Source organism: Falco rusticolus, chromosome 3, assembly GCF_015220075.1.
Source record: "Falco rusticolus isolate bFalRus1 chromosome 3, bFalRus1.pri, whole genome shotgun sequence".
Lineage (NCBI taxonomy): Eukaryota > Metazoa > Chordata > Aves > Falconiformes > Falconidae > Falco > Falco rusticolus.
In genome coordinates, this window is record NC_051189.1 from 113,790,198 (window position 1) to 113,814,406 (window position 24,209).

Consider the following 24,209-nt stretch of genomic DNA (forward strand, 5'->3'; position numbering starts at 1 on the left):
GTAGGATGTGCTTCTGTTCCTCACTTCCAGTAAATGAACAGAAAGTGTAAACTGTGGACATGGAAGTAGGTTTTGTACCTTCTTTTGCATCCCTCCCCTTCTATTTGGAATAGGTCGAAATGCTCTCCAGTGGAGCGCTGAGTGCCTCGTGCAGCTCCTGCAGCAGGAAGGACAGGAGAAAGGCTGTTTCCTTGCTGGCTTCACAGCGTCACATAAATCTAAAGAGAAAGGTAGCAAAGCTAGTGTGATCATAGATGGAGATAGACTAGAAATGAGGCAGCGCCACGCTCAGCCTTCGCAGTCAGATGTGCTGCTGCTGACTTGCCGCACGCTTGCTTTTCAGTGCGCTCCGTGGGGAAGGCTGGCTGGCGCGTCAGCGGGGCGGGGAGCGGGGCTGTGTGTAAATCGGGAGCTTTGCAGACCGTGCGTTCATGTAGCAAGCAGCCGCAGCCTGAAATAAATCCGTGCGTGTGTATATATTTGACACAACTGTGTCAAGAAACCAAGAGATAGCAGCTTACGAACCGTTATGCTGGTTTGGGCTTAATACTAGGATCAGCTGCTGGGTTTAGAGTAAACTCACAGTATTGCTGTCTGATCCTATAAATTGATTTAAGTTGTATTGCCATGGTGACTGTTTATTTGTCTCCCAGCGTAATACCACCTAAGCATAATCCATACATTAATGTGTACATAGGGTAACCTTGAAAGGGCTGTATTGTACAAATGAACATGGCAAACTCCCGAAAACCAGAGCAGTTTATCTTGGCAGTCCTGTGGCAGAGCTACGACAAGAAGCGTTTGCTTCCTCTCCGTTCCAGCCCATGCTGTGAGGCCAGGGCATCCCTCTACCTTCCTCGACTGTTTCCCTGCTCTGATCTTTCAGAGCAGTATTTTCCTTGTTTTGTAGTTAAAATTTTTCTCTCTTTTCCTGAGAAACAAAAATTAGTAAGAAGTACAATGGGTGGAGCCTGGGATTCCTCAGTTCTGAATTTTATCTTCGCCCCTTCACTGACACAGGTAGTGAAAGCACTTCAGTGTTCTTCACACTGTTAAATACTTGCCAGTGGCTATTAACACTTTAGGCATTGGTACGGTTTCTTTGCAGGCTGTGAAAAGTTCATTTGAGACCTTGACTGATGAGTTTCCTGGAGGTGAGGCTGGTTTTTTTTCTAGTAATGGTATTAGTTCAGCCTTGCAAAATATTACTTGCCTGAGGTGAGTAATAGGCTTTGATGGGTAAGTAAAGTATCATCAGTCATCGTCATAGAAAGGGACAGGCAAATGATTTTTGTGTCTGAACTGCTAAGTGTTCAAAGCAGTTCCTGAGACCAGATTAGTTGTGCCCTGTGAGAAGTCATGAAATTATTATTTTTTTGTTGTTTCTGTTTAAAAATTGCAGTTTGGTTCTCCACTAACGTCATAAGAGTGACTGGCAGGTCTGATACGTTGGGTGTTAGACACCCTGCCAAATCTTACAAGAAACTGAGGATGCACAGAGTTCTGAATGCCAACTTGCTTTGAGTGCACTTAACACTGAATGAAATGATCAGCTTTTGCTAGGTTTCCCATTCTGTTTTGGGGAAGAAAGGTGGTTTGTAAGTCAGTTATTCCCAGAACAGCACAGTATCAGATGGTTTTCTCGGTGCCAGCTGCTTCTCAAGTGGAATTTTGCCTCCTGGTACGTGGAGGCTTAGCTAGAAGGGCTGCAGACATCAGTGTTGTTGCTTGATTTACAGTCTTGGGTTTTATTGCTTCGTTGTGTTTCTCACATTTACCCTCTTATAAAGACACTGAAATCCTCATGTCTTTAGGAATCAACCTGGCAGCATCTGAAAAGGGACTTCGGTTGAAATGTTTCTCTTCCCATTAGGTCTGATAGCGTATACAGAAGTACAGTGAACCCCCATCCACCCATTCAGTCTTCACGATTTTGTTTGTATGAACTTGTGCCTCTTTTCCTTTTTTTTTTTTTTTTTTGGGGGTGGGGGTGGGGGGCGGTCCTAAGGCAAGATGGATGTTAAAAGCCAAAGCTGGTTTTCTACAGTAACAATGAAGCTCTTTCCCAAGGCTGCACTATTGTTCACTGGTAGAAACGAGATCAAAACCTGGGTATTTCTGACCTCTGCCTGTGGATTCCCTATCTAAAGTTCAAGCGCAGAAGTCTGGGTGGTAGCATGTTAATTATGAATCATTATCTCTGCCAGCATGGTAGTCATTTATCATTTCATAAATTTGAATCTATGACTTGGGGCTGCATGACTCATCTGAGTTTTGCTGTATCTTTTGCATTAATGTTTCGAAGTCTGAAAATTTTAAAGATGAAAAGCAATCACAAATATGGACAAATGGGGAACATTCATGCCTCACTACAGCTCTTTGAAATGTTTGAAGTTAGTTTCTGCTGTCTTTTTTTAATTGCACAGTTTGCTTCCTTTTATTGGGCTATCTTGATTTTATTGTAGGTTTTACTGATAGGGAATGTTATAAGAAAAGTAATTTCTTTACTATATTTTTCAAGGGGTTTTACTGGATTTATAAAATGCAGAGATGTAAAAGGCTCATTATTGTATCAGGTCTTCTCTGGTTAGCACAAGATTATTGTCTAGATTGTGATTTTTGACAGTTTTCCTGGCCCAGTTTTAAATAAAATCCACAGCTTAATTACTTCTGTCCAAGTATCCTCCAGGCTCCTTCTCCCAGAGGGAGCTGTGTAAGTAGTCTTGGTGTTTGAGCTGCTTGATTTTAAAAGCCTGATTGTAAAGAACATCTAAAAAGTGATAGTTTTGCCCTTGCTGAAACTGGCATCAAAACATTGGCTACAAACGAGTGCTTATAGATGTACAAGGCTACATCAGATGTTAATGTATGGTGAGCCTTGGGCGGCAGTAGTTCAGTACCACCCTATGTAAGGCTTGTTTAGTCCCGTTTGTAACTTTCCGTAGCGCTGTGGAGCTGCGGTGGCGCCATTGTGTTGTGTGTACGTAACCACGGATACCAGCGCGCATCTCCCGCGCCTGCGGTTCCGTTAGAGCCGGTGGAAGCTGAGCTGGCTTCTGCAGCTTGACTGCTGCTCTGCTTTGCTCCCGTTTTCACCCTCCTGACTCGTTCTGACTAGCCTATATGCAGCTCATCTTCACAGTTATGCAGGATTGTAAGTAGCTGGAGTTTTATATTTGGGGGAAAAAAGGAAGAGATCCTCCTACAGGAATTAGGTTGCGATATCTGAAGATATTTGGTATTCCAGTTTACAAACATCTGTCCTGGTTTTAACCCAATTTAGATTATCATAAAGAGCTGTGATGCTTGAATGAGAGTTTCAGGAATACTCAAACATCAGATATTATCCTACCTCAGATCTGTGGTTTTGCCTTTGGCTGAATTAAACTTATACTTTGAACCTGTAGGTAGAAGGTCTAGCATGTGGAAGGCTTCACATCAAGAGTGGAGTTCACCTGCCCTTACTTAAGCACTTGGCAGTTAAAAGCCTGCCCTGGCAGTGTATCTTAAGGCACTTTCCAGTGCTCCAGCAGAGAGCCAGTCTGCCAGAGGCAGATCAAGCACATGGGCCTTGGGTGATGCCTGCTCTTGCTGTAAGAGCTCAGAGTGACCTTGTTGAACTCAAGCATTCAAATGTCAGAGCAAAGACCCCTGCCGTGGGCAGTTTTGACCCATTCCCGCAGGAATGCAGTTGGACCTGTCAGTTGAACTGTGCATTTTGTACTTAACATCAGTGGTTTTGCTCACACTAGAAAAATTAGTAGAGCTGACAGTTCAAGAGAAGATTGTGAATTTTTTACATTTTTTTTTTTTTTTAAGCAAGCAGTTACGTTCATGGATTGAAAATACTGAGGCTACGTTTAAAGGGCATGAACATACAGTTAATTTATGGTCAGTGTTTGGTTAATGTCTACCACAAAAATTGTTGAGTAATTGGATATGGGGAGCCCGTATAGCAGTGTGGCTTTTAGTCGAGTCTTCTAATGGAGCCCATTAGTTTATTTGCTGGGATGTGAAAGCAATACATGGCGCTTAAGCATTTTAAGAGCTTTATAGCATTTCTAGTGCAAAGCCTTGACATTACAGCAGTATAGAGGGGCCTGGAAACAGCTGTTAGATGCTGCTGCTCCCCCCTGATGTGCACAGACTTTTCACTTGTATATGAGTTTGTGCATACAGCTGTGTATTTGTGTTTCTGTAATTTTAAATCCTGGTACTCCTAATATCCAGACCAAAGCTCCTACTGAATCCAGAGGCTCTAGGATCTTGCTAGTGAACTGTAATTGGCAAAAATGTCATACAAATCAAGTAACTGTTAAAACTTACTGGGTTTTTTTGTCCTCAAGCTGTACATATGCTTAACGCTCTCAGCTTTCTTTTCATGTTTACTGAAGTGTCATGAGCAAAATGCACATTTGACATTTTTCCCATCTTTTGAAACTAGCATTGCTCTGGAAACCCTTAGTGAAATGTGAGCAACAGACCTCTTTATTCTGTGCCTCTTTTTTTGTTTTGTTTTGTTTTCACACCCTAGTTTTCTTTGTTAAAATTAAATAAAGAACCCAAAGACTAAGCAGAAAGATGGAACAGAATGTCCCGGAGAGAATCATCAGCATCCCGACAGCAGACCGCGATATATTGAATGCCTTAGACTGGAAAGACGGCATTGGTACCTTGCCTGGTAGCAACATACAAGTAAGAAACCAAGGAACACAATACATGAGTGGCCACCATGCCTTGGCATCACAGAATATTTGCAATATATTCTGTAGTTTGCACATGAAGGTTGTGCAGAGAAAATACTTTGTTTTAAACAACTGGGTTGGCCTTACCAAGGAAGTGGTGAAGTGTTAGTAATGTTTCTGAAATGATGATACTCCCTCTCTCCTTCAAAATTCTTGCTGAATTGATTTCTAAAGGCAGGAAGTATTTTAAGTAATTGTTTTCTGCTAATGAAAGTTATGGGTCTGATCTTGCTAATCCCCGGTACTGTCCATACAACATACTCTGGGGCAAGAAATCCCATTGATTTCAGCCCACTATGAGAAAGATGTTTTCTCTGAAAGACAAATTTTTGTATTTTGTGGGGTTGAGTCTTTAGATTCTTTTCACATCAGTGGTTGTTTTTCGCAGCTTTTGACAGCTGCCTGTATCTTATGTATTCATGATAGTGACAAATACAGCTGTCGTGTAAATCAGAACCAAGATTTGATGGTCCTAAACATAGTGTTCTGTGTTAGAGGAGGGAGGAGAGTGGGTGTCTGTTGGCTGTTTCCCAAATTACCTTCAACTGTTGCTTCAATTCAGTTGCAGTTCCGATGACTGAAAATGAATACATAAAATTGCCCTCAAGGCTGCAAGTTTTGAATCTTGGGGGGGTGGTGGTGGTGGAAGATCAATTTTCAAGTGAAAAAAAATTGGAGCTGAAGGGACTTGAAAGCTCTGAAAAATCGGATTTTGGTATCATCACATCAGGCATTCAGAATCAAGACCTCCTGCAAGTGTTGACAGTTCCCCTTCCTCCCCTGCTCCTCCTGCCTTTGTGCAGACGGTCTTCTAGACGGGCTGTCAGACCTCACTTAGGCTACGAGGAAGATGCTTCTGCCAGCAGATGTCGAGAGAAAGTGGATGAACTTGCATGCTTGGAGTATTTTAAGATCAGTGGTTTACACTCCCGTAAAACTGCCATGGAATGGGGTCCGCTGACTTTCTAGGAGGTCCTTTGGGTGATTCTTTTGCAGTGGCCTAACTTTTGCCCTGTATTTAATCAAAGTAATTATACTTCTGCTTCTTAAAAGAGCTCAACGGTGTATTGCCACAGGTTCTTTCCTAAACAGCAGTAATGTTCCTTTGCAGACACAACTTCACTTTTATTGATTCCTCATAATAGTAATCAACAAAGCACCACATTATTTTTTAGACAGAAAGACATCAGATAATACTGTATTGTTTTATATTAGATGATCAAGTATAAGAACACTGAGCACCACAGTTAGTGAGTCTGGTAGAAATGTTTAGCTGGAGCATGGTAACTAGCTGCACAGGAAGCCACTTCATTCTTAAGATGCCAAACACTTTTTTTTTTTTTAATTTTCCCTCACAGAAGTGCCAAACACTTTTTTTTTTTATTCTTTTGCCATTTAATCCTTCTTTTCCCCTTTTCTTCCTGCTATATTCTGGTTCTTACATGCACAATGAAATATACTTTTCCTTAATTCTCTTCCCAAGTGTCTCAGGAAGGACTAATTCTTTCTGGAGAGTTTGTGTAGATTTCATATTAGCAAATATGCTATTGTGAACTCCTTTGTGTAAAGGAAGGTGCAGTCCTCAGAGCAGCAGTTACGCGTTTCCAGAACTTAGGAATGAGGGATATTGCTTTGAAGAGTCTCGAAATGGAACTGGTGGTTGCCTCCATGGATCAGCCCATCCTCAGCATCAGATCAGAGACCATTAATAAAGATGCTTCTTGTTTTTCTAACACAAACTTATGTTTTCTGTGGCCTGGGCTGGGCTTCACCAGTTTGTGTGGCTGCAGATATACCATTGAATTATTAAAGGAGGAAATAACAGGCTGCTGTCTTCACTGGTTTGAGCTGAATCAGAACTGTTAATTCGTATGCAGGAGCGTCGCTACCCCAGAGACTAATCTGCTAATACAAAATGACACTGGCACCCTTCCCCACCTCCAGCTGAGAGCTCTGCTTCACACTTGCTCGGCTGCTTAATGGCACGTAGAGCTCTGGAGATGTTCCTTCCACTGACCTTCTGCTCATGATGCTGAGCTGTCCTTATCAGCTCTAGCAAGGACCCCTGGGATCTGCACTGTTGTGCTGCTGCTGTTCTGGTGTTTGAGGAAAGTGATAGGTTTCTTCTCTAAACTTAGTCCACTTTAGAATTATCACTTCTCTGAAATAGATTGTTTCTTTTTGTGCTGAAATAAAAATGATGCTCTGTCTCTTCAGGGGTGCAGAGGAAGATGTGAGCTGCTTAGAAGCAAGTCCAGCATCTTTGAAGCTTTAAGAAATACAGGCTTCAGATAAAAAAGGGGGAAGAGAGCAAAGAACGTTTGGGATAAGGCTTTGATAGGGTGCTGGAGGCAGGGTCCTGAGCCCAGGAAGCATGCAGGAGTAGAGGAAGAATGGTGCTTCTCAATGCAATGCGGGGTGCTGCTTCTGAAGCAAATGCTTTTAAACTGGGTTTAGCAGGTTTGAGCGGCTGTGAAAAGATCTCAGACTACTAAAGCTAATCTGCTTTAGAGCAGAGCTTGCACATGCAACCTACCTTTGACTTGTCTCTTTTATTCTGGAGTTCAAGGAGTGAGGCATCTGTCTCTTTTATTCTGGAGTTCATTTTTAGGCATATTTGCTCATCAGAAGTTTGTTGGGTTTTGTGTTGTTTTTTGTTGTTTGGGGTTTTTTTTTGTGTGTGCTCGGTGGCATTTGCAGATCAGGACTAATAAAAGATGCACATTGACACTATTTGGCACAATTTAGTAATTTTGTCTGGACCAATGAAGTGTTCTTTCACAGCCTATGAAATTTTTTAAGCTTAAAGCATAAGAGCCTGTGAAGTCTGCCACATCTTATTCCTTCTCTATAGCTACCCCATGGTAGCTTTGCTTTGTATCTATCTGGAGGGTTTTTCTTATTCTGTCTCTGAATTTACTCATGCCCTGTAGCAGGACAGGCAGTGTGTGTGCAGGGTTGGTAGGCAGGTGCTGTGTTGGAGCAGAGGATGGGTGTGCTAGCAAAACCGCCGTGGGAGCGTCATCTACCCCAGCGGCTGATGGAGGGCTTCTTAAGGGTCAAAACCTGGGGCGACTGGGACTGGGAGCTTGGAGACTGACTCCTGGCCGCACTGGTACATGTCACCTACCTACTGCCACTATCTGTGGCTTCTGTTAGGTGTCTTTTCTAGGTTGTTCAGAAATGGTTGATTTGGATTTGAGACTCTCCCCTCTGTCCTTGGGCCAGGGCCCCACCGTGGCTTTCACTAAGAAGTGGTACTGTGCAAGCAGGAGCTTATCAAACAAAGAAGAGCTAGTTATTTCTCAGTGTCTGCTGTTCTTCAACAGTGTTGCTTGTGCATGTCCCCGCATTCCTCTGCTCCTCTGGGAGCACCAGAGTGTCAAGTGTCATTGAAGAAGGGTTGGGAACCGCTTGGCCTCTTGCAGCTCCAGATGCTCACTGCATTTATGCAGTCCTGGCTGTCACTGTGCTCTGAGGTCTTTAAAGCCCAGCCAGCACCAGCTGGAGAACGTACTGGACAAGTTCTCCACTGGAATGTGACTTTTCTGTCAACAGCTGGGTGATTCCTGCTTGCACAGAGATTTTAGGGAAGTTGCTGTACATCATAACTGCAGTAAATGTAATTGTGCTTTGTTGGGTGAATTTCAACCATCATAGCAGAGTTTTGGGTTAAATCGCTTTTCTGAGGGTATTTATTTCGATGTGTTTGTCCAGAGGTCTGGGTTTTATAAGGGGAGCACATCCCAAGCAGGTAGAATTAACGTTGCTTTCCTTCAATGACAACGAAATACATCGTTGGGGATTTCTGGGGGCTCACTGGTGGCATTTTGAGGAAGAGTTGTGTTAGGTGTTTCTCACTTTTATTGTTACTTATTTTTAATGCTTTTTAATGTATATTCAGCCATTTCTTTTTATCCCATACCTAGTTGCTCCTCAGGGAACCGTATTCCTTCCTGTCCCTCTTCCTAGCCCTTTTACTACGGCTTATTTGCTTACTTTCTTCTCTTACCTGCAGTTCTGTGTAAATGAGTTTGGACTGCTAGAAATCATTACTGAATCAGAAGCTGAAGCCATAAAAACTCTTTCAGCCTCAGCAGTAAATGCCAGCCCAACCAGCTTTGCTCCTGCTGCTATCAACGTTTCTGCTGCCTGTAGCACCAATTTGGAAGGTGAGCTTTTTGCTGTGGAAGAGAATACACAGTTTCTGAAAAAGCTTCTAGAAACGGGTCTAACTGAAATGTGTGTTTTAGTAGCGTGGTGCTCCCTGGTGCAGCATGTGGAGTGAGTCTCTGCCTCATTCCAAATAATTCAAGAGTATTTAGAGTGAGTGCAATTACTGCATAGTTGTAACAGTACTTGGTGCACGCATTGTGCTCGCCTTTGTGGAAGGTAAGTGTGGTTATGTAAATGATCTGGGCTAGATTTGTTGATACAGTCAAACATCCCTGTCACGCTGAGCCTTACTGGACTGCTCTTGGGGCGACAGGAGTTTCCAGCGTTACTCCTTTCTCTGGTTGCATGCATTAGGCAGTGTGGACCATGAATGGATGGCACAGTGCTGTGCTAACCTGGGATTCCTGGCTCAGGATGAATTCCCAGTAGTGTTATCTTTGCAAGAACATTCTTCAGAATCTTCTCTAACCTGGCTCCTGCTAGGAGTTACTCTGTTAGCCATAAGAGGTTTTAGGTTTCCAAGGCTACTGTAATTGAAACTTGGGGAAAACTTGAGTTTTAACAGGATAATACAAGCATGTTATTGGACATGCACACCTGTGTAAAACAAAAAGTATCTCAGTTCTTACTGTTTATCCAGAAACCAGTAGTTCAGAACAGAATATATTTATATGATAACCTCTGAGCTCTTTCACTGCAGACCACTCAGTTAAGCTGGCCAGCCTCACTTGCTTCAGTAAATCACTAGTTTCCTTTGATTAAATTACTGTTTCAGTAGAGCTCCCTTGCAGGTGTGCCTGAGTGTCTTCCAGAGAGCACTAATGGAGACCAGTGCTAGGGAGTGAGTGACAGCTGAGAGCTCTCATCCCGAGAGTGCTATCAGCCATCCAGCGTAAGGTCGTATTTTAAGGATGCTCTTGGTTAAACGTAACAGCATGTGGTTGTGGCACAGGGAGCCCTTGGTAGGTTGCCCTGGCACCTTGTACTGAAACAGATCATCTTCTAAGGTGGCAGGAGACTTGAGAAATAGCTTGGGACACACAGGCACCACAGGATAGCAGCTGGAGCCTGTTCAGTCTTCAACATCATCAGTGCATCCTGGTGCAGTAGTTGGAAGGACGTTAACTGTATAAGGTTTGCGGTAGCGATGCTGGATCCCTAGTCAAGGCAGAGATACATCACTGAATTCATGCATCCCTATGGTTAGAATTTCTTATTTGAGAAAAGAAGGATCTCTTGTTTTGTTGCCTGCCTGGGCAAGCGTCTGCTGGTTGGCTTTCCCCAGGATTTTGATGGAACTGTTTCTGTTTTCGGGTAGGAAGGCTTTGTACCTGTCTTCCCTGCTGGCTTTTCTCATCTTGAATTTCATTGTAAGCTCTGCAGGTTCCCTTACACTTACAGGCATTCGCTTACGCTCCTGCTGATTGTGGGTCATTCTCCTCGTCTATGCCAGCTGAGGAGTTGTCAATCCATCTGGTGAAGAACCAGCTCTTAAATGGACACATCAGCACTAAGAATTTTTCACACCCTCTTAGTCCAAGTGTATTCCATAGATCAGTGTGACTTCTAACTGAGCAGAGATTTTCAAGCACTCTATGTTCTTGCAAGTTTTCCCATTTTTGTCTTTTTCCTGCCTGGAATCATGGGTCCCCGATGGCACAGGGAGAGGCTTTAAGTTGTGATACAAGCAGGCATGCGTGGACTCTGTGCGTAGGCAGTCTGTCTGCCCAGTTCCAGCCAGGACCTTCTGACATCCGTATTGGGCTACAGGGAGCGATCAAATATAAATGAAAAACGTCAGCTGTCTTAGCAGAACGAGTACAAGTACTGGTGAGGAGACTATGAAAATGGCTTTAAACAAAAAAGCAAAGTGACTCATTTTTCCACATTCTGGATTGTGTGGTGTGTTTTTTTCTTTTTTTCTTTTAAAGTGTTTAATGGTGCGTTCAAAAATGGATTGATCAAACCAGTGCACACAAATGGTGCCACTAAAAGTAGAAGAGGAATGATGTATACTTAGGAGCCCCTGTGCACAATTTGCATGTCAGGTTAATTGAGCAAAGTGTGCGTCAGGATAGTGCAGATGCCTGGTAATGGGTATCACTATAGTTGTGTTTTGCTAAAATATTAAACATAAATTAATTTGCATTAGGAAGAACTGAAATCATAGGAGAAAGTAAACATGAATGATGTATTGGAGTTATTCCTTACATTTTCGTGCTTTCATTCAAATGAAAGATTGATACATAGCCCTTGCTATATATAGAAAGAATTGTTTCTGTTCTTCCATCAAGAATGTTCTATTTCAAGGGCTGCCTACAAAGGATTTTCATAGGTACAAAGTATATATAAAGGTGGAAGTTTTTGAACTTAACCAACTATATTAAAAGTGTCCAAACAAGATGGACTTGTTTGACATTTGTCTTTCAAGTTAGAGGGTTACTTGGAATAAGGAAATATAAAAAGTAATTTGTAACTATGTCCTGGTTATAGCCTTGAGATTATATTCTCCTTTATCACTTTTACAGGTGGCAGGGTTTCTCAAAAATTAAAATATTACGGACAAAGGGGTTTTCCTTTAATGAGGTGGTACACTTTTTCTGTGTGGCAGCACACAGATAACAATTACTTCCCTCGAAACAGAATACTGAGGGTCACTTAATGAAAGTTTGTAAAGGACTTTGGCGGAACAGATTGCATCAAAGGTGTTTCAACATTTTAATTTAATAGTTGTCTTTTGGTTTGCTTCTGCAGTGCCCAGACAATACGTGCCCTGCTTCAATTTCCAAACCTGTGAGCAAATGGATTGTTTTGAGAATGGAAAGTTTTGTACTCAGATGGGCTCCCAGCAGCACAGGGACAGGTAAGGAAACCCCAGACTATTCCTCTTCTGTGTTCAAAAACCTTTAAAGAGAACAGCATGGTAAAGTGTTGCTGTGACTAGAATGAAATCCTCAGAGCCAGTGTGACAGTGGCATGGCTGAGGCAGAGCCACCTGTGCAGCTCTGCCATTGACCTTCCTGTTACCCTTGAGGCTCCTGTGCCAGGCAGGAAAGGTCCTCTCCGGAGCTCTGTCCTTGTTTCTCTTTGCAGCCTGCAAATGCTGGTTGTGTGCTCAATGCCTCAGTTTCCCCATCCTACAGATAAGGATGATGTCATAACTTCCTTGTTGTGTTAGAGTTGGAAAAATGCAGAATTAAAAACCCTCTTGAGCTGCTCTGGTGGTGAGAGCTGTGCCGGTACTCTGGAGTGCTTTTAAATGGTATATATCTGGCAAATCCTGCAGACACAATTCACTTCTCCAGGTTCTCAGTTCTCAGCCCAGGCATGCTCATTCTTCTAAACTGGTACAGAGACACTGGGAATACTGCAGGAGCATTGTTGCACTTTTAATTTGATTTTGTTTTCAATTTTGGATGTTTAGTGATACCAGAGACATTCCAGATGATTGCAGAAACAGGGGAAATAGTAGAAATCTTAATACCAGCAGTGGCTGTCAGGTGAATGAGGCTGACAGACCTGTCAAACGTCTCAGAAGGAAGAGAAGACTGCTTCTGGAGTCTGAAGATGATGAGGAAAATGCAGATGAGGATGAGGTAAATGAGGCTGCATGTGTTTTCTTTGAAGAGAACTGTGAAAAGCAGGGACAATTCTGTGTCTCAGATTTCACTGTGGAATGCAAACGGAGCTGAGGGAGCTTGCTCTGTGCCCACAAGAATGGTCTGGGCCTGCTCCTGGTGTCCATCAGTAATGAGAATGTCAGTTATGAAGTCTGAGGAGTCATAAGGGTGAATAGCTCATGTGAAATTGAAGTCAAAGTCAACATTTCAGACTGTAACTTTATAGTTCTAGTTATAGCCCTGTGCACCAAGTGTATTTCACAGTAATAAAAGCACGTGCCTCCAAAAATACTTTAACTACAGTCAGGTGCTGTTATGTGATATTGAAGATTAGTGTCGAACCGCAGTTTGATTAGGCACTTGCATGGACACTCATTACACTGCTAGAAACCTGTGTTAATGGTGGATGAATAGAAGTACCTCAGTCCTGACCTCATCTTTTTTTAACTTCCATTAAGCATCTTAACTCCCTTTAGGGGCCTTTCTTTGTGCAAGCCTCCACTCTGCTACCATGTGCATAGCTTGTAAGGCCTGAGACATTTTATTTATATTCATGCATTGCACATGCTTTTGTAATACAGAGACACTGGGGTAGGTGTTCGTTGGTAATGCAAGCTGAATGTTGTGAACAGTTTAACTCAACTTGTTGCTCAGCTTTTCTCCGTGATGTATATAAGATGTTTTAAAGAAGCACTTGCATTCTGTCTCCCCCTTCCTCCTCCTCCTCCTTGTTTGAAACTGCCCCCCTGTCTCTTCTGGGGCATGTATGGCCGGCAGCTTTACATTTCGGATTTTGCCCTTTTTGGTTTGCTTTGAGAAATGACAACCCTGGGTGGATTAAACATGAGCCTGAAAACCACAGAGGAGAAACGTGAATGGCAATCTGGCTTGGAGTGTGACACAGGGAGACCACATTTTCTGGGGTGTTCATCTATGAAGCTTCTGCGTCCTTCAGGGCTTCATAAATGACTTTTTTTCTGTATCCATTCCCTGGCATAGATGGACATAAGAACCTCTGAAGGCAAAAGGAAAATGGAGCGTTACAGTAAGGTTGCTGATGTGATCAGTAAATCCTGCGTTGCAGAAAGCAAATCCTGTGTATTGTGATGGAGGTTTTGGGCCCATGTTGCTCTACAGTAGCCATATTTAAATGAACTTTAGTAGCGTATATTAAATAATTTATAAAGCACTTTGGGATACTGCAGGATCAAAGTTATATATGTAACATACCCTATTAATGTTCTTGCAGGGTTATTTAAAAGAAAATGAAATGCTAGCTAATAGTCCTGTTAGTTACATGTTACATCCTTATTGTACCTGCATTGTGAGATGATCAAAGAGGGAGGAAAAAACAATATTGCTAAACTTTTTTTTAACATATCTGTGTCTAGGAGAAGAATAAATCAAATAATATGAAAAGCCGCAGAAACACTAAACCAATAAAACAAGGTGAGCTAAGCTCATAGTCTCTTTTCTTTAATGTTTATAGATTTTTTTTTACTAGCTATTATAAAATGAATAATAGTAAACAGAAGAGGAAAGGACAGTAGAGCTCATTTCACATTCAGAATAGCTTATTAGGTACATGACCCTCTTACCACAGTCAATCTTCTGAAATGTATTAGCAAGAATATACTAGATTTGCCTGCATGATGGGCACAGTGTAGAGGATCTAGAAGGAGACAGCCTGATCCAAAGCTCACTGAAGGCAGTAAGAATCTTTTTTCAATTGACTTTGGAGAGCTTCATAGCCACAGACTACAAATGCTAAATAGAAAATAACAACAATCAATTGACAACATTTGATTGATTATAGACTATGGGTTACATTTAGTATCTAGCTTAAAGGAGTTAGCATATGTAACTGGGGGGAGATTTTTAATATGCATTTAAAATGTAATTTTCAGTGTGTATGACCTTGGTCCTACTAGAATGAATCCAAGCACCTACCGAAGTTGTTTTCATCATCTGAGTGCTGGTAGCTGCCTCTCTAGTAGATGCATTGTGGTATTAGCAGGTTATAAATACATCTGTATATATATATATATTAAAAAATACTCTTGTGAACTGAACAAAAATTCACTTGGTTTTTGATTTGTTTTGTTTTAGGTTTATTTCAGCTGTAATTATATGCCTCCTTGTGCTGTCTTTTAGTTCATAATCTAACCCCTTATTTCTCTGTGAAATATCAGGAGAAGGAATTATTTTCCACAATTTTATTATATCTTGTCCAAACTTCGCAGTGGCAACTTTCCATGGGCAGCTTGCCAGCAATCCGGGTGCCACGATTCATTTGACCTGTGATACATTTTTTTTTTTAATGAGAAATGAGCACGTTTTCCTACTGCTGGAATTCATACCTTTCCTCAAAAGTTGGGTAACACTGCCTCCTTTGGGGTACAACAGCAAAACAGCATTGGTGTGTACATGGGAGGAGAAAGAGAAGAGAGGGCACAGCAGGAGGCATCTAAGAGAAACACTCATTTTTCTCTTTATTTTTGATTGCTTAGTTGTTCCTGGAAAGAAGAAGGTATGGAACTGGGTTTCCTACTTAGAAGACGAACGGATGCCAGCTGCTCCCCTAAAACTGTTCAGAGAGGTTGGCAGCTTTTTCAACTCTCTTGCTATGTTTTTCTCAGGCAACATCACAGAATTACTAACTCAGTAGAGGTAGGATTGGAGACTGCCCTCAAGCCAGCAGTTACGTTTATGAGTTGTTTCGGTACAAGCAAGCAGTAAAACCCCCACGTTTGTTTCCAGCCCTGAAGCACTGTGGAAACAGGCATCTGCCCTGTGAGTCTCATCTCAGACCAAGGTGTAAAAAATGCTGGTTGAATCTCAGTCAGAAATAAACAATGATTGTTTCAATCTGCTTTGGGTAGCTCTGGAGCAATGGGCAGTTAGGCAATCTCCAAGTACCATTGCAGAGGGACAGCTTAATGCCTTTCATATGTCCTGTGCTTGGTCAGTGGTGGTACAACACCCCTTCCAGCCTTCCTCTGTAGAAAGCTGCAAGTCAGTCAGCCCTGTGAATGTTGCAGACTGTCTCAATGAGAAGTGACTGTTACGAGGGAGGCGGTAGGAGTTGTGTTTGTTCAGAGTCCCATGCACTGAAGGTGCAGGAGGCTGAGTTTAGCCTTGCTGAAGCTGCTTCAGTGCACCAGCCCACATTCAAAGTTCAGCTCCCAGTGAGCTCTCCGAAGCCAAGGGCTGTTGGCACCTTACAGCGTGAGGTGAGAAGGAAAGTCAGGTATCTGCAGTAGATGCAAAAAACCATTTGCAGTTCAGATTTATTTTAAGCCTTTACTATACTTCACGTTTAATTTGGATTAAGACTGCAAATAAATGAAAACCCCAAATGTTTTCTGGAATGACTGTGTAAATGGGCTCCAGATCAAACATGCCTTGTGCCTTTCACCATTTAACAATGGGAGTTACCTTTTGGGAAAATCTGGATTGCTGACCTTGTGCTGACACAGGCAAAGTGATTTGGGCTTTCCTGGCTCTTTACTTCTGCCAGCTCTCCTACCTTGGGCTGTGAAGGGGATTCTTTTGTGTCTGAATAGAGTTCATTTCTGCATCTGCTGAAAGACTTCTTCATAGCTAATTGCAGCAGGCTTGTGGTTCAGTGTTTTTAAGAGATTATTTAGAATAACAAGTAAATCTGAAATATGGTGATCATGCCATTATTGATCTCTGTACCTGCACCTGTCTATTAAAGCAGCAATCATGTAGGGATAGAATTTTCTTCTCTGAGATGAAAATTTGAAGCCTTAAGTGTATCTCATGACTGCTCTGCAATAGATTTTGTCTTTAGGAATTAAAACCAAATGTTTTCTTCTCCCCCTCCCCCCCCCCCCCCCCCAGTATCAGTCATTCCCACAAGGACGAAATGGATTTAAAGTTGGAATGAAATTGGAAGGGCTGGATCCTGAACATCCCTCTCAATTTTGTGTTCTCACAGTGGCTGAGGTAGTTGCTCTTCCTGTCTTTGATTCTAGAATTGCCGTGTACATTTAGGATTTTTTTTTTTCAGTAAAAATTAGAAACAGAAGAATAATAGTACTTTAGTACTTTAATTAATTAATGGTTAGAAGGAGTTCAGGGTGACACTGAAGGAATAGTGTTATGTGGTTAAGGCTCTATGCCTGAAATCCTACTGTCAGATTTTTGCAATTGTAACTCAGAATAGTAAACCTATTAGTTGCATGCAGTGGACAAATATGAAAAAGAACAATGCCATTAGGCCCTAAGACTTAGTAAATATAAGCAAGTCAAAATGCTTTTATACTCCTTCAGTTATGTAAAATCTGTGTTGATCTTGTACAGACGTAAAAGTTTTTGGACTGCATTTGTACTCCAGATATTGCCACAGTAATATGCGCATGAGTACGGAATAGGAGGCCAGTGAAGTTACAGTGACTGATTGTATTTTCGGGTGTTTGAAACGAGGAAAGAGGAGCATGGAAACTGGGAGATGTAAATGAGGAGAAATAAAACTAGACTTTTGAGAAATAAATGAGACCTTAAATTTACTTTTATCTGTAAATCCAAATACAGAGTGTTTGATTAGTGCTTTTCTTTAACTTCTTTATGACTCTTTATGATAATCAGAGCTCCCCTCGTTATAGGTACAAGGGTACAGAATGCGATTACACTTCGATGGTTATCCAGAGTGCTATGACTTCTGGGTTAATGCTGATTCCTCAGACATCCATCCTGTTGGCTGGTGTGAAAAAACAAGTCATAAGCTGCTCCCCCCTAAAGGTATGAAAAAAAATAGTATGGTGAACAAGAAACCATAAATTCTGCGGAGAAGTAGGTGTCCTGGCTCTGCGTGTTTCATTTTTAGTGTGATTTCATTGTGGAACTCGAACTGAGTGGCTTAAAAGGAAGAGGTGTAACTAAGATTGAATCACAGAAGAACAGAACAGCTTCCTTTTGCTGTTCCAAAAGACTGATGTTGTTAGTCAAATTAGAAACCCTTTATTGGATGAGCATGTAAAAGGAAGGAGTCTCATTGGGGTTCAGAACTTGCTTCTTTCCTGCATTCAATTTCCTAGACACATTTGAAGGTTGAGATTAATGATTGGACATTATACTGAAAAAGAGAGATGTTTTTAGCTGAAATGCATAGCCCGTGAAGATTGTAGAAGGGCAGTTATCATGCAAAGTTCATGTTCTTCCCAGGTAATTTCCATTTCTGAAAAACCAATCTGAATGTAACGGGGCTGTGTAAAACAATCTTTTTATCTCTCTTTCTAGGTTTCAAGGAGGGTGAATTTAATTGGACTTCCTATTTGAAAAATTGCAAAGCTCAAGCAGCTCCAAAAAGCCTTTTTAAGACCCTCGGCACTGTAAGTGGTGATACTGAATAAAAGATGTTGCAAATAGGTCTGATGCTAAGTGAGTTTTGACCAGAATATTTACGTGTTTTTAATATGCTTGTGTCAGAGGTACAACCATGGTACAATCAGATGCAAGCTATTTCCTGCTGTGATTTATTTTTAGGATGGGAAACTAGTATAATTTTTCTTCCTTCCCCCAGTCACTGACTTTCCAGAGAGAGAATTCGTATTTCCCTTCCTCCTTAATACTGGAGGAAAAGATTTATTCTACCATTCATTAAATATATTACAACGGTCTGTTTTGCTGTGTCCCTACAGTCAAGATATTTGTGTCACTTTCCTCTAATTTAATCATTTCCAAAATAATTTCTGGTTTCCAGCAGCATACTGATGTGAGCCGTGGGATTCATTATGAGGCTATGGATCTTGAGCATTTTTCATCCTTCACCCACTGTTGCTTTCTTTTTGGTTGATGGCCTCAGTTCCTGTGTAACACTGACTCCCATTTTGTGTCACTCAGATGACACAAAGTCCGTGGTCTGGCGGATTTGATGCTGCAGAGGGACAGAGCACTGACTTCAGTAGGATCAGAGCTGAACTGTGCAGCTCTGCTCTGCTTCCACCTGAGTCACCTATTTTTGAAGGCTGTCTTAACTTTTCCACTAATAAGACAGAACCTGCAATGTTTACGCTTATCCCCAGCTAATACCCATCACCACAAGGCGTGTATGTTTTAGTGTTTGAGTCTGTAGTAGTGTGTATGTGGAGATTCTGTTATTTGAGCTGCATCAGCGTTTTTTCAGAAATAGTAACAATCGTTGCCAGAACGCATGGAAATCTTGTCTGTAGACCTCTTGCTAGTAACTAGAGTGTGTTTTGGTCTGGGTTTTGGGGTTGCAACCTGCAACAGACAAGTTCGTAAGGGTAATTTAAATAGCCTGATCTAGAACATGGCTCATTTCCCTTTGCTGACGTCTTGTTCCTCAGCCTGTCACACCGTCTGGTTTTCGTCTGGGAATGAAACTAGAGGCAGTGGACAAGAAGAATCCATCGCTAATGTGTGTCGCAACTATCACAGACATGGTGGATAACCGCCTGCTAATTCATTTCGACAACTGGGATGAGAGCTACGACTACTGGTAAAGAGATTCTATTTCTAATACGCATCTGCAAGTAGACTATGGTTTCACTCTACCACTAAGGGTAATATCTGATATTTTAAATGTAGTCACTAAAGTTGGGATCTTAAATTGGTTTGCAAACATCTGAGTAATTACTTTGGGTTTTTACAAAGTGCCCGTTGCCCAGTAGCTTCCCCTGCTGTTTGAGAGCTCATCAGTTGGCTCAGTGCACAGCCCGTGGGGTTAGCTTGAACTCCTGTGAAGCCTTCAAGGTAAGAAGCATTCGAGGTAACACAGCTGGCTGACTTGGGGTCAGGTCAGGGAGTGTTCACTTTATCCATTCCTCTGGCAGGGCCAGAGAAAGAGTAAGCTCTGCTAGTGACACTGCCTGGAATTAGTAACATCCTCTCCTCCAGGGTTAGTAGGTGTTGGCACATTGCTCTGCAAACTTACATTTAGAAGCAAGCAGTGCTAAAGTCAGTAAAAATCTTTTTCATTTGCTTCAGCGGAGTTTGGCTGAGGCCCTTTGAAAATAAAAATGATTGCCAACACGTAGGCTTTTAAGTCCTCACCAGCACTATAGTTGTTCTGCATCTGAGGATCTCGATCCCCTGCCCTCGTGCTGGGATATTACTCAAGGAAATGTTTTCTCTTTTTTGATCCATGTTTTCCAACCTACATGAATGGAGTAACTTTCTTTGAATTCATCAGTAAAAGCAACACAAGGCACACACTTATCAAAATAACAGTAATTCGACCAGTATTCTGCATTCTCTCCCCCATTTCCTTTTGGTTTTTTTCGTAATAGGCACCTGTTTGGTGGCAAGTTGATGGTTTCTTTCTTTGCCATAAGTATGTCATGCAGAGCTTCATAACACCGGCGTTTCCATTTGCAGGACTTTAGATCTTGCTCCTTTACCATTTTAGCCTGTGAAGCTTTGATTCCATGCCATGTTTTGTTTGGAATTTGAAAATTTTAATGGGAGACACCAGCAAGCAAAGCTTCAAAGTATGGCTTGGCTGAAAACACAGTTTTTTTCCTAGATCTGAAAGACTGCTTTGGTCCCTTCCTCTGAGCAAATGTGACAAAAGGGGCTGTCTTAAATTGGCCCATCACCTCCATCAGGGACTCAGAATATCTAAACATGCAATAAATTTAGGAACCAGGCAAACTACCATTAGGTTTCGGCTAGAATTAGGGTATGATGTGCAGTTCTTGGCAAAGAGTTTAGCAGTAATTTCCCCTTCTTCCACAGTAATGGTGTTTCAGTTAGGGACGAGGGTTTGGGTTTTGTTTCTTTGCTTCCTTTGCATTTTAGCTTGGATGGTCTGTGTCCAGGCTGAACTGTGGTTGGTCCATGTGTGTAGGGCTTTTCGTTGTTGTTTTTTTAAAGCACCAAACATTCTTCTTTGTACTTCCCTATCTTTTGGGGCAGCTTGAACGCCTTGAAAACTTGGCGTTATAAATTATAATAAGGTAGTGTTTCTCTTTTACATCATGATCACACCCACTGAAAGCATCTGCTAACCCAGCAAAGGCATCTCAGACAGCATTTGAAATTCTGCTTTTCTTTTTGCTTTAAAATTGACTGGTGCCAACTTTCCCTCTTTGATTCAGGTGTGAAGCTAGCAGCCCATATATTCGTCCTGTTGGCTACTGCCAAGAAACTGGAACCCCACTGACAACACCACCTGGTATGTTGAAAGTGAGACTTATTTCCTGCCTCAGTCAAAAAACCTGCAAGCTTTATCTTGCACATAATTACGTATTTGCAAGTTACAGGTTCCATTCAGTACGCTTGAATCTACTGACTGAACAGTATTATTGTTCATACTTTCTGCCACTGCATTTTACTTTGTTGCATAGCTCTTTCAAAAAATGGGACGGGTTTGGTAATTTGTAATTGAATTTGATTTTGGAAGGGAAATAACTTTGGAGTATTTGCAGCGTTTCCTTTAAGGTGAGCTAGAAGGAAGAGGAATCAGTATCATGGTTTCATAGATGATAAGATAGAATTTCTGGAAATGAAGGAGTAACTGAAGCCATGTCTCTATCTGCTGCACTTGAATTCAGTAAATGAAGAAAATGTTGGCAAATGAAAAAGGACAGAACATACAGGAAAACCAATGTTGTTTTCAGGCCTTGGAAGTGCTCATTCACCTTAAAAATAACAAATATAGAACAAATTATGTCTGCTGTTTTCTAGATTGACAGCCCTGGAGCAAGAATGTCTGTCATTACTGTGTATCAGGTTTAGTAGAGTGGGAGGCACTATAAGATCCCTGTGCATTGGAGGAATTAGCCTCTGTGCCTTTGCTGCAGATGCAGAAGGGGTTGTCAGTGCTTATTCTTCAGCAGCACCATCTATTCCTGCTCCTGAAATGTGCGACAAGGCTGTGATGTGCAGTTCCTCTGCTCATGCCATGATTGCCTGTGCCCCCAGCAGAATCTGCAGTCAATTCTGATCTCTCTGCTGAGAGATTTGTGTGCAGCAATTTGTAGATTGTCCTATGCATTTAGTCATTGCACTGTCCTGCCAACAGGAAACAATACTGAGGCTAAAAAATACTGAAATAGGGAGAGAAAAAAAAAGTAGATCTGTTTCTTAAATGTAGTTGCTAAGGGGAGACATCCCATTACTGTTAGAGCCGCACACGCATGTAGATGTCTGAGGTTATGGTAACGGTGATGGAGCCTTTTATCTCCAGATTGCTAGTTTTACTCAGCTATGGGTGAGTAGATAGCAGGAGATGAGAAGTTTTGAGTCTTGCAGACTCTCACACATAGAATAGTTAATAAAATAGGAAATTAATTTAGTGATACCATTGCACATCACAGGATCCTCTGACTAACTCTTGATTGGCAGCTTTCTCTAGAGAATGACAATTGATTAAGCTGTACAGAAATGAACTCTTCAGGTTTTTCAGGTCAGGGTTAAAGGCTTTTGTAGAAGCTGGGGAAACTTGCAGTGCTCCTGTGTGTGCTGTAAGTGGTGTGCATGAATAAACAGACCACTTCCCAGTGCCATCCATTGTAAGTGCTAAATTAACATAACACGAATGTGTTGCATAGCTGCTTTTCTGTTGTTTGTAACAATAAACGTGGTTTTTTCTTACTTAAATGGTAATTCTCTGTTTTTTCAGGATACAAGGATACCAAAGCCTTCTCATGGGAGAAATACTTGGAAGAAACTAATTCCCAGGCAGCCCCAGCAAGAGCATTCAAACTGGTTGGTGAATCTCTTTGATTGTCCTAGATCAGGAGGGTGGGGGAAACTGCTGTTAGGCACCCTTTCTTGCCAGATGCTTTATTTGGTGATGGTTCACCATGTCTGTTCCAAGAGGGTGAAATGTTTTTTTACTTTGAGCCTGAGTTTAAGATTATCTCTCAGTGCTGCTAAAACAAAACACAGCAGACTACATGATTATTTTTTTTTTTTTTAAATGCCATGGAAGGCTGTCTTGGAAAGGCTTTTTGACTAAACATCTTCAGTTGCTCCATTAGCAGATTTAAGGGAAGAGCTTTCAGCCCACACAGATAATTGTGGCTTTCAGAGGAATGTGTGAAGGGCAGTACCTTGCTTCAGAGAGGGCATGAAGAGGAGAAGGAGCTGGTCCTCTGCTTGAGGTCTGAGTGGGTAGGCAAAGGTATCTCTGATCCTGTTGAACAGGCATTTCCAGACTCTCTTCATGGGGGTCAGAAGTGGGTATTGCTGCCCTGGAACCAGGGACATTTTGTGGGGAAGGGAGGAAAGGGGATGGCGTGGGGTGTATGTGTTTGGGGGAGAATGAGAATTGTGCAGTTCCTCCATTCCCTCTGCATGAAGTTTTACAGGTTTCTCTGAAATGTTTGCACCTTGCAGTTGTGCAGATCCTTCTTCCCCTGGTTGGTGTGTTGAAATTAAGGTGGAGTGAGAAGTTCCTATCAGGGGCTTACATGTTCTAATATATAATACAGATCTCAGTTCTTCTAGGGAGGAGCCAGCTGTGTCCTCCACAGAAATAAGTGTACTAACAGATGATAGAGCATCTCTGCCAAACTCCTAGATGGAGTAAGATCATCCTTGCAGACTAAATGTGAAGATGGTTCTCTCAACCTTGGGAGCATGAATTTTTGTTTCTTACATTAGAGTTCACTGTGTTTATCTGGAAGCTCAATGTGAGCAGAAACAAAAAGGAAAACCCTTCAAAATAACTTCATTTAAAAACCCTTTACGTTAAAGTTGGAGGGTTTTTTTGTGAGCAGTTTCTTCCACACTGCTGGCTCACCTTGCTAAATTTTGCAATATGTTTTAAAACTTTTCTGTGGCATCGTGATGCTTGTCTTGATTCCTTTCAATGAAGTTAGAGTTGCAGGTTAATACCTGCTGCCCTCTTGTACATTTTGTTGGTAAGCTCTTTGGGACTGAGGAGGAAAAGCAATCAGGGAGGCCTCAGATAAGGGAGGTAAAAATCCAGCCAGACAAGTTTGATAATTGCTAGATTTCAGCAGGTATCCGTTTGAAGTTGTAGGTTGCAAGGTAGGTGTCAGGGCGTAGGAAGAGGTGTTGCCTCTTTAGAGGACTGTAAGGCTACAGCTGGAGTTACCTGCAGCACAGCTGAACTCCAGAACATTCCTTAGATTAAGGTTTTGCAGAGTTGGGCAGACAGCATCTTCGATCATGCAGCACAGCGTGTAAAGCACCTCAGAGCCAGTGTGCAGGATAATGAGTGAAGCTTGTCAGCAGGACACATTTGTTGCCTCCAGCGTAGGCTCAGCCTTTTTCTGAGCTGCACTGGTAGAATCCCAACAGTGCTGGTAAATGGTTCAGAATACAAGAGTGAAGGAACGCAGCAATTGGTCTTCTACACAACAGAGGAACAATGGCAGTAATTTTGGAGAGACAAATATTTTGGAAAGATCATAAACCTCTTCATGATACAAAAAGAAGCAGTGAAGTGCGACCTACTTAAAACTCCCAGCCTGAAGTCCTCAGTAATCTCTCATTATGGCATTCTCTCCTCAGATTTTCAGAATATAAAATGTGTTGAGGAATGTCACCTGAAGATAACAGGGCTGCTCAGGACAGAGAGTCTTTTTAGTACCGAGTTCTCCCTGTTTTGGGTTCTTCCCAAATAAAGTGTCTTCCCAAGGGGGAATGCAACTGCCTTGACTGTTGCCTCTTTTCCTGTTTTACATACATCTCTGCCGTGGTTGTT

The 24,209-nt window shown here is 41.9% G+C and overlaps 1 protein-coding gene across 6 annotated transcripts in view; it reads left to right on the top strand.

Annotated features, from left to right (window-relative positions):
• Window positions 1-24,209, top strand: part of LOC119144852 (lethal(3)malignant brain tumor-like protein 3) — a 51,550-nt gene that overhangs the window by 6,078 nt on the left and 21,263 nt on the right. For 3 of the 6 annotated variants that reach the window (XR_005103232.1, XR_005103233.1, XM_037380718.1), the window contains exons 2-12: window positions 8,764-8,917; window positions 11,676-11,784; window positions 12,346-12,517; window positions 13,933-13,990; window positions 15,052-15,140; window positions 16,409-16,513; window positions 17,173-17,308; window positions 17,807-17,898; window positions 18,877-19,028; window positions 20,629-20,705; window positions 22,155-22,240. Coding sequence is in view for 4 of the 6 variants with exons in the window: in XM_037380718.1 (XP_037236615.1) it covers window positions 11,723-11,784; window positions 12,346-12,517; window positions 13,933-13,990; window positions 15,052-15,140; window positions 16,409-16,513; window positions 17,173-17,308; window positions 17,807-17,898; window positions 18,877-19,028; window positions 20,629-20,705; window positions 22,155-22,240 (1,029 nt within the window). In the remaining 2 variants the exon portion in view is untranslated. Of the gene's footprint in view, window positions 1-8,763; window positions 8,918-11,675; window positions 11,785-12,345; window positions 12,518-13,932; window positions 13,991-15,051; window positions 15,141-16,408; window positions 16,514-17,172; window positions 17,309-17,806; window positions 17,899-18,876; window positions 19,029-20,628; window positions 20,706-22,154; window positions 22,241-24,209 lie in introns of those variants that run through there. The other 3 variants (XM_037380720.1, XM_037380719.1, XM_037380721.1) reach the window with 2 other exon arrangements.